This window comes from Diadema setosum, chromosome 14 (assembly GCF_964275005.1).
Source record: "Diadema setosum chromosome 14, eeDiaSeto1, whole genome shotgun sequence".
NCBI lineage: Eukaryota > Metazoa > Echinodermata > Echinoidea > Diadematoida > Diadematidae > Diadema > Diadema setosum.
In genome coordinates, this window is record NC_092698.1 from 20,225,237 (window position 1) to 20,236,145 (window position 10,909).

Genomic DNA, 10,909 nt, shown 5'->3' on the forward strand with positions numbered 1-10,909 from the left:
ACTTGTGCTGGCTCTCCTCCCAGGCTGCCTCTATCCACTCTGGCAGCATGATCGGCTTCTTCAAGTTTGCAGCCACCTAAACGGAGACATTTCCAACACACACAATGGCAAATGGTTAGTACAAAGGTCTATAAGCATTTCCAACTTTACACATTGAGAAAAGAGGAGATGAAAAGATATACAACACACAGACATGATCCGTCACAGTAACCAGCAAAGACAGGAAAATTGTGGTTTAGAGGACTTCCCAATTGATTAAATTCATTGAATTTTCTCTTCTTCTTTTTTCAGTCAGAACAGCTTCAGAGTAATGGATTATGTGGGGTAAGTTTTTCCAAGCACAAGATCCACAAACTGGAAAAGCTGGTAAGTGAGGTTTCCTCAAAGAAATTTATATCTAATTACACAGACAAATTATCAACTTGTTCATTAAAAAAAAAAAAAAAAAAAAAAAAATACATGGTTTACTAACACATTTAACTGCTATGCATGTTTTTTCTGACAATGGTTCATCTTGACAACCTGAAAGCTTGCCCGAGGTTTGACCACCGTAACAACAACTAAGGAATGAAAACTGGATTCCGAATACTGAAAAGTGTTGAGGTACAGGTTAGTAGAATAGCTTGTTACTACATCAGGACAGAAGAGACATCCATAATTTGAATGTTACTATACCAGTCATTTCATAGTACTCACATGATACTTCTTGGAGCCCACTTCTCCCACCACGAGGTGCGTCACCATTTCAGTGAAGTCCCTGGAGACACGCCCACCCATCCACTGGATCAGCTGGTGGAGATTCTCCTACCAGAAGAAAATGAGATGGGAATTACAACCACATCAATTTCACAAATATTTTTTCCCATCCATTGGTGTGAATGTGGAAGACATGAATAAAATACATTAGTGATCCCAATCTGTGTGGACCACAACGACAACTTAGGCCCAGCAAAGCACTATGAAGCTTTCTAATTTTTGTTGTTGTTGTTGTTGTTGTGGGAAACACTGCAAATATCAAGGGAGCTTGTTCAACTTATGAACGAAGAAAAATATTTCAAATCTCATTTTGTCTTGATCAAAGATAAACCAAAAATATGGTAAAACAGTAACGAGCAAAATGGCAAAAATGACATGGCGACTAATCCTGCATAGAATTGTAAAGTCCAGAAAGAGTCTCCTCCCCCAATTAAGCATGTATCCTTATACCTGGATGAACCTTGTATAAACATTATGTAAATCATTCACTAATAAATAATATCCACGGAAAGTTTAATGAAGGTGACCAAGATTCAAAATGCAGTACATTCAGAATATACTAACCGGCCGGACCCTTTTCTGGTTTTTTCCAAAAGTTCAAGAGGTGTACTAGGGGGAAATGGTAGCAAAAAAAAAAAATTAAAAAAGAAAGAAAAAAAAGAAGAAAAAAAGTGCAGAAGCGAACTCTTACCCTTCTGGCCTTTTCTACACTTGAACAGCTGACCACAACATCCTGCATGGCAATGTTGTTGATTGGGTGGGGAACATTGGGCACTGCAACCTGCAGCTCCAAGCACGAGATCACGCACTGTGGCCCCACCACCCTGCAAACAAATATAGAGGACATGCTATGAAAACATCTTGCACACACAAAGAAAGCCACTGTTGGATTGAGAAGAATCATGGCAGGTTCAGCGGGATGTCAACTTCTAGTGCTTGCTCACCCCCACTTACATATCAATACAAGTCAAGTGCCAAAATGTGTCTTGTCCATTCGCATAGAAGAAATTAATGTTTTTCTAGCTCCAAGAAGTTCATTGACACTGCCTCTGAGCTTTGACCTTGTGGTGACCTTCAACTCCCCAAGGGATGTTTACCATCCAAGTTTTGTCACAGACATATGGATCAAAAGTTATGAACCATTAACATTGGGCCCTAAAAGTTCATTGACCCCTGTCTGTGACCTCTGACCTTTTGATGAACTATAACTCCCCAGGGGACATCTACCATCCAAGTTTGGTCACAAACGGACATATACATCAAAAGTTATGAGCCATAATCGAAATGTGCCGTAAAAACTGAACATTGGGCCCTAAAGTTCATTGACCCCTGCCTGTGACCTTTGACCTTGAGGTGACCTTCATAAAATGTGTAACTTTGCATAACCACTCTTCCCTCCAAGTTTGATTGAAATTGAAGTCCTCAGTAGAGAGTTATTCAAGTTTTTGTAGCATTACGGATGGACGGACGACGGATGGACAGACGCCGCAGGCGATCCCTTAGTCTCCCCGCACCTCCGCTGGGCTCAACTAAAATGCAGCTATGCTGGGGATTCTTTGTAATGCAACAGATCTTCCATTTAATGCCCAAACAATACATTCCCCGCACAACGTATATTCATCATCTAGAAGGGTGGGGCATAATGAGTAATATACTTGAATTAACATTGACAATGGCCTTCACTGCACTGCCATAATACCCATGGTTATGACTAGAGTAATGCAGCAGAATTGCATTTAGAGCATGCATACCTTTCCATTTGCTCCTTTGTTCATTAACAATACCCTCCAATGCATTCCCACCCTGTTTCACTGATACTGAAGTATCGCTGACAGAAGTTCATCCAGCATACAATGTACACCACTAACTTCACTGATTTATCCAATTGCTTTTAAAAAATACTCCAAGTACTGTCAAATACGCCAATAAAAAAAAAAAAAAAACAAGCTCAGCATTTTGGTTCCGATTTTTGTGTATAAAATCTATGACATAATGTATGTTAACACCTCATGTTTTCAAAGCTGCTAGCTGTTGATGTATAACACATAACCCACCATACCATGCATGAAAAAGATCCCACAAGTTGAAGAATACACTTGCCTGCATTTCAGGCTGACAAGGTGGTCAAATGCGGCTCCGCTGAACTGACCAATGACATACAGGTGCTTCTCCCTCTTCTCCAAGTTCAAAACATCTTTTGAAAGGATTCTCTCAGTGGGCAAGCGTGCATTCTGGACAGCCTTTGGAAACAAAAGACATTTCAGAGTTGAGACACTGGACACACATTCAAATATTGCACCAGTTTTATATGTCTCCTCAATCATGAAAACACAATCTTGAGTCAGCAGCAAGAGAGATAATCATGCAACAGCAACAAAAGGTAATTTGCATACTTATCTGTTTCAGCGAATAGTTTGCTTATTTTTGGCAAGGAATATCACAGGTACTTCGCTGATAATTCTGTGTCATTACCATCACAGAAACCGAATGCATTTGTTCCTCCTACCATTCAGCTGGCTCGTTCATTTTACAAGGCCAGTATTGTAACATCAGAAGAATTGGATCGGACTAATGGACTGCCACTCCTTAGTCCTAGTTGCATAACTGTGTGTGTGTGTGTGTGTGTGAATGATACATTCATTAAAATAGCTCACTCAGCATGTAGCAGTCATTCATTTCTCCAGGACCTCTCATTACCTGGGCTGCCTTGAGCATGTGCCCCTCCTCCCCCTGGCTTGCGACGACAAACTTCACTTTGACGCTCATGCTTCATCTGCTGGAGTTTACCCTTCATGAGATGTACATGTAGCAACTGCCGACCTCTCTTCCTCTCTCTCTACAAGACAAAACAAAATGTTTTAAAAGATATTTACATAAATTTGTCTTGTTTCAGTTATCTCTCGAATACAAACATAATACATGACCTCTGGGTGTACTTCCAAAGTGTACAATAGGCCAATGACTAGACTGAACGATTCTGGACATGCCTCAAGAATGAATGAAGAAATATCACTCATGGACTTTAATGCACTGTTATTTTTTAAGCCATGCAAACACTAACGTAGGCCTTGCCTGTACAATTATACAACACATATAGAAAATCTAGCGATCCAATTGTTCAATTGCTCTTCACGTGACATGTAGTTAGAAGTACCATCGCACACTCTCGCTGTTGAGCTATGCAATTTTACTTACACAACAACAACAAAAAATGTAGTTTTTGTTCTATTGACATCACAATAGACAAACCTCTGCCACTAAACTCAATCAGTTACAAGGGCACACTCAGTCACTCATTTTACTGTTAACAACTTCAAAATATCGGTTTCACGTTCAGGAAAGGTGCAGTGTGCTAAAGCACAGCAAGAGTTAAGCTATGGTATATAAATCAACCAACAAAGAACACGCCACATGGGAAGAATGTAAAGAGATGAGCCCCAATAAGGGAAAGAAAAAAGACGGTTACTGCATCTACAGCCAAAAAGCGTGAACTCAATCATACAAACTCACATTCTCAGCAGCAAATACGTACCATGCCATTTTCACAGAACCTTAACTGCAAACCTCCCAACAACTTTCTTTTACTTTTCTAAGCCTAGAACATATCCTTGATAACCAAATAAAAGAACGTTTCAAATGCTGTTGACAAAAATTATCTACCATTTTCATACCATCGCGTTCAGCATGAAATCAATGTCTCCTGCACCCTTTTGGGATGGAGGCATGGAGTTTGTTGGGCTTAAATTGATTTGCAACATCACATGATATATGATGGCAGGGGGGCAGGCAAGTCACAGTTCTTTTTTTCAACTAGCTTGCAAGGAAGAGTTTAGGCTGCACTATGTACCATCATGCTGGTTGAGCTAGGAGCCTGCTGTGAATGTTATGCAAAAGATATTTCTTGTTGCTAAAGGGTAGGTGTGACAAGTCTGCCGAGATCCAGTATAAATTCTCCGTGGCATTAAGTGCATGATATACACTGTGTGGCCACATTGGTGACACAGGAGTGTTTGCAGACAGGGAACTGAGCAGATGTAGTCTACCGGTATATTTCATGAAATTCTCATAAAAGAAGTACTCTAAACACATTCACACACAAAGAGAAGCATGCTATAATTTCTAAGATGTCATTTAAAACTGTGCATGGGAGTAACTAATGACCGTGTCCAGACTTTCTCTTATACATGTATTGTACATAGGCAAACAAAGCACATGCCAACAGTCACAAGAAGCGTGCACGTGTGTGCTGCCCCTTGTATTTTTTCTCTCGCTTTTCCATCTTTTCTTCCTTATTTTCAGGTATTTCTACACTTCCCTTTCCTTCCTAGCAATCATTTCTTTGTGGGTTTCCATTTGTCAAACTTTTTCAACTTCCTATTTACTCTTACTTTTCTGCATAATTGTTCTTTGTGTCCTTCATGGGTTGTCTTTCCTCCAACTACTTTTCCTTTCTACCCTCTCCAATATCTTTTTCTTATGTATCATTCTGCTGTATCCTTTTTTCTTTATTTCCATTGTCTTTTGTTTTAATTTTAAGTATACTCTCTCTTTTGTAAACATTTTGTTTCATTTTTTTCAGGTTTAACTTTTTAATATCTTTCCCCCCTTTTCCTAGCCTTTCCCATTATATACTTTCACTGTTGTCTTTTAAAGGTAGGGAATACCTTTTACAGACCTCCCAAAATGCAGCAAAACATTAAATATGAACCTCAGGGGACTTGTTTAGGCCACTGCTGAGAAATTTGGAAGTCAACAGTTATCTATAATTTGAATAATGCACAAAACTCAACTACTCAGTAGTTCTGTGTGTCAGCCACACTTAAGCCTTTTTGTTGCAGTCTTCTGTATTTTTTATCTATAAACACAAATCTAAAAGTATAAGAGCTGATGTAATAACATATAGAGTGTGTGGCAAGAAAGTATATAGAAATGTTTGTAAGTTTTGATGAACTTTCTTCACAAAATATGCATGATGGACACACATGCAGTGCATGGGTCTGCAAAGGTAACCTAGTAATGTACTGGAATTTACGGTGAGCCCAGAAAAAAAATTCAATTCAAAATCTAACGGTCAATAAAAATGTACTAAATGTTACCTTCCACTTTCAATACTTTATGGGAGTTTCTAAAATGATACTCTCTTCAACATACCACTGTATTTATACAACTCTTCATTTAAGGCATGCAAATGGGATTCCCTACCTTTAACCACATTTTTCATTATCTCCTTTCATTCACACACACACTCACAACACAACACAAACAAACCCAAACCTCCATCAATCACATTGCAACTCATTACAAACTGACAGAAAGTCAGGGGGAAAAGAGATATTACCATAGTAACTTGCTCTGATCGCTGTGAGACAGCTACAGATTAATAGTGGCACTCGCTGCCGTGCTGATGTTTGGTATATCGTGCTGCGCCATCTGCTCCTGTCTCACTCATATGCAAAATATCCGTGGCTGTTGGATATCTAGAGTGTGTTTGTGCATGTTTGGAGATTAATTGATGAAGAGGTGCGAAAGTACACTAGCGCCCCATGTGTTAGTAATCTCGAAGCAAAAGAACATTTGTTTCAAATTTTTCTGATGAATAAATTAGACCCTTCTAACTAACAATGTTAAGTTACATTGTAGGTGCCTGGTGTCTCCTCCATGCTGTAGCCTGTAGTTTGCACACTTACCCCGGGGCGCTCCTTCAGACACGCTGTGGGAGCGCCCGAGTCAACAGAGTGGTATCTCTGTAAGATGAAAAAAGAAACACAAAAACACAAATCCAAGCAGCTCTAGAAGTGTCTGTATCTAATTCATGCCCCTTGTGCACTAGCTCATTTCCAGATTGATCCTAGGCCAAGAAGATGTTTTTCTATGACAAAAGTTCATTTCCATACCCCTGTTCTTTCCTTCATTTTTCAGAACAACCTTGGCACGGCACACTGTGCATCGGCAATATGCATGAAAGTCCCAATGTGTGCAGCCCACAGACAAGGCCCTTTCTCTGTGTAGTGGCGAGCAAAAGGGTTCGAGTGAAATGCACCCAGCAGGGAGCGACCGGCACCACATGTCACACTGCAAGAGTGCCCAGTCAAAAGGCTATACTGCTACTGGTTAGCGCAAGTGCATAGGTTTCAAATCCGTCATACAGAGCAGTTGTCGTTCTCACAGATTCCTCCTGAACAATAGTCACTTAAAGTCATCAATTTGGACAGAAATGGACTAGAGTAAATGTCCCAGTTCGCAGCCAGGCGCCCGTTCCCGGCAATTACAGCATATTTGGTAATATAACACTGAATACAGCGACACACTCTATACCACACATGCACTAACACACTGCTAATCTACAAAAATCAACTGATGACATGTGCAAAATCTCCAATCAAAGTGAAATATTCTCACCTAAATCATATGACGACATCTCGCATTCAAAATTTCATTTTAGAATTTCGGTACTTTTTAACATCACAGTTAAAGAACAAGGGGTAAACCGGTCTGATAAGAAACTGGATTTTTTTGTCATTTTCCCAATGTTTATGGATTTTGAATACATGTCTTCACATAGAAATAGAACTTTCACAAGCCGATGTGGGCCACCATTTTTTTCCGGAAGTGGATGTTATGATCGAAAAACAAAAAACAAAACAAAACAAAATATGAGAAAGACAACAATAACACCGCCAAAACTGCAATCCCTGTTCGTGGTCAGTGCACACGCGCCAGCCCTTTTGCACATGCTTTCGCAATGGGACTTGGCGTTAACGCAACATTCTTGAGCCAAATGAAGGCGTTAAACAGAAGATCGCAGAGCATAGGCGTATCACATAGGAATTGGACATCAGGCTTAAAGCAATTTGCAAGTTTATGTTTCAGAGTGGAAAAACCCTTACATCATGCTGCCGCAAACCGGGACATTTATACTCTATAAATAGCGGCACCAAATGTTCACCATATCCTGTTGTAAATAATTGGCCTACATCGGTATGAATTCAAATTGACACAATTTTAAGTAGAGGGGTCCAACTGGGTTAGACCTAGACACTAATTAAGTTTAAATATAGCCGTGATCATGGTGATACTACCCCATACGAGATCCGCAATCCTATTTTCTGCAGCGCGCACAAGACGTCATCAATGGTCATGAGATTTTAACAGACCACATCAAACTTATAGATTAAAGTTTACAACAAAATTTAGATAAACACAAAATGTACAAATTAGCAACAACAAAAAAAAAATAGAAGAAAAAAAGACTCCGTTTTGGCTCTACCGATGTCACCAGGGAGAACAGACATGTGAGAGTGAGACTTCGCCGAGAAACATCACTCATCTCCACGATCTCCGTACACAAAATTCAAAGTGAGATTGCGTCTAGAAAACCTAGATTCCACCATGTCCGTTCAGGAAGGTTGAAGGGATAAAAAGCTTAGATTTCTACATTACTTTGGAACATCTGTTAAGGGAAAGAACTCAAACAAAAGCTTCAAATACACTTACGATAGAGTGAGGAACAAATTAGAAACCATTTCGTGCTAAAACCAATGCACTTTGCCGAGAGAATTCCCGCCAGAATTCAAGTGTGATTGCAGTCGGAAGATGGTGCAGCCAGCAGTCATGGTCGAAACTACACACACAAGTACACGCACGATGTAGGCAAGTGCTCACATCTACAGCGCACCATGCACGCACAGCCAATGCACGAGGAGAAGCAGTACATGCATGGCATGCAGGGAAGGGCTGTGTATGAACGCAGAACGTTTTGACAGATTGCCACAGCCGTCGATCCACACACTGTTTTAGCACACACTGCAGCAGCACATGCATGGTCTCGCATTAGCGCTTCAAAGCAGATACACACGATGGGGAAACACACACGTATACACCATGGTAAATGCCCATTACACACGGAGTGTCCCACGGCATTATACCACCCATCCACCGCCACCGCGCAGGGATTTAGTTCTACCATTACCAATTCAACTCAACTTCCACCGCTTTCTTCAGACGGCAACTTACAGATGAACAGTATCATAAAACTCCACAAAATTAACATGTCAAAGATCTTGCATATTACCTGCTCAACTTCAGAAACTTCACACGGTGAAAACCATCACTTCATCAAGTAATTTTGGACCAAACTTTTCGAATTATTCGCTCCCTGGTCCTTCCCGCCTTCCGCCATGATGCCTTGAATACGCGATTTGAATGCAATCATCGTGGGAGGTGAAAACGCGCGCGAAATGCACGAATCGGCAACGTGCACACGCCCTCTTTATAATGGTAGTTTGGTCTTTCAATGAGAAGTTATCGCATTCCATTGCGGTGATTTTCCGGGCAAGCTGTAAACTGCGCCAGCTGATTCCGTCGCGGCGCGGGTTGGGGGGGGGGGGGGTGGGGGATTGGGGAGGGGAGGGATGGGGCATTGTTTCGGTTCATTGTAGTCTTGAACTTTGAGCTGTGGAGTGTTAGCAGACTTCAGGGGATGAAAGCTTGCCGAAAAAAAGACAAGAATCAGGAACGAGGGCACCCAAAGAAAGAAAGAAAGAAAGAAAAAAGAGGTAGACCTCTAGTTGAGTGCAGCTAGTCAGAACGGGCGGGTGCTATGCGAACAGAGAATCATCGATCTGAGATTGTTTATACTGGTAGTTTATGTAAAAGTAAAGGGACCAATATTTTGTCATTTTAAATCTCTTTTGATTTCACTGGCGTGGGGGTTATGATATAATCATTGCAGATATACACATATGGCCCATTCTCAGTAAAAGCGTTCAAATACGGAATTTTGGTGTCGCCGACATTCCATGACAGTTTGCGGTTCCCTGAAACCTATTAGATACTATTTAAATGTTTATAATATATCACGAGGACCTTATTTGTTAAAAGTAAACACGATCAAATGCGGTTGTCTGCCTTTTTGTATAAAATTTTGCTGTTGAACTTCGTTAAGACCCCCAAAACGCAGTGTCGCCGGCTATTTTAGAATTATGTTTTATTGCTCCTCTCCATCCACAAACACACTTTCCAAATATCGTTTTCATGGACGATGAGCATATCATATGTGCTAATCACAATACTCAAAAAGTTCAAAAATTTTTATTGACTTCTTTTTTATAGCCTTTTGAAACCTGTCGCCAAGTTCACCGCCAGATACGTTACCAGTTTCTTTAGTGTTACAGCATTGCGAAAATAACAAGACTATGCAATGACCCTGTGTATATATATGAAACCCTGAGGATATACTTCGTACACTAATGCAAGTACTTAGATTTTTTGTGCAACAGCTATTTATTGAGAATACGGTACAATGTTTGAAATATCGGTTTTCTACACTTTTATCTGGACAGATACGTTACATACATTTCACGCCACCCACTGCGACAGATATTGCAATGTCAGACAAATTGTATGTTATACATTACTCCTCGGAATGACGCATCGATTCAACATTAAAGTTTAGTACAAGTGAGAAATATTTGGTAGATATCGCTCTCATAATAACATGATCGACCATATACGTTACCACAGATACGTTACCGCAGGATACGTGACCGAATTTTGCTCATTGGTCTTGTGCTTTCAGGGGATCAAATCTGGTCAAAATTCATCCCTACACATTACATGCTTCGTTTTGTTGGACCTCAGGATTATATTCTTACACCAAAAGGACAGAGAGGTGAAAAGGAGCAACACTTCCACATGATTTTTCTTTCTGCGTCAGTGTCTCACAACTTAATGCCAAGTTTTCCGACAGATACGTTACATAATCAAAATGCTGAAAAAAAAATTGTAAATGTTTTGACAAACAAATCGTTGTGTGCTCACAAACTCCAAAGTTCTATTCTATAAAACCCAGCCACTTTCATATTCTATGCAGCAACTTTGAACGTTTATTTTACAAGACGAAGCTATGATTCAGCATATCAGTTTTTTGCTTTTCAGATTTAGCAGATACGTTACGTATAATTCAGGGCACCCACGGTGACAAATAATGTTATGTAAAACAACGTGTTCATAAAAATATTCTGCATAGAATGACACTTCCATAAAAAATCAAAGTTATGTTCAAATGAAGAATATTCAGTAGAAATTGCTCTGTAACTTCACCGACAGATTCATTTACGGTACGCCAGATACGTTACCAAACTTTGAAAGAGTA

At 40.1% G+C, this 10,909-nt stretch overlaps 1 protein-coding gene across 1 annotated transcript in view; it reads right to left on the reverse strand.

Moving 5' to 3' along the window:
- Positions 1-8,881, reverse strand: part of LOC140238198 (DNA topoisomerase 2-binding protein 1-A-like) — a 44,556-nt gene extending 35,675 nt beyond the window's left edge. The window contains exons 1-6 of the mRNA XM_072318134.1: positions 8,828-8,881; positions 3,454-3,592; positions 2,857-2,996; positions 1,448-1,580; positions 697-804; positions 3-76 (exon numbers count right to left, since the gene is read on the reverse strand). Coding sequence (XP_072174235.1) covers positions 3-76; positions 697-804; positions 1,448-1,580; positions 2,857-2,996; positions 3,454-3,522 — 524 coding nt within the window. The 5' untranslated portion in view covers positions 3,523-3,592; positions 8,828-8,881. The remainder of the gene's footprint in view (positions 1-2; positions 77-696; positions 805-1,447; positions 1,581-2,856; positions 2,997-3,453; positions 3,593-8,827) is intronic.
- Between the last annotated feature and the right edge of the window lie 2,028 nt (positions 8,882-10,909).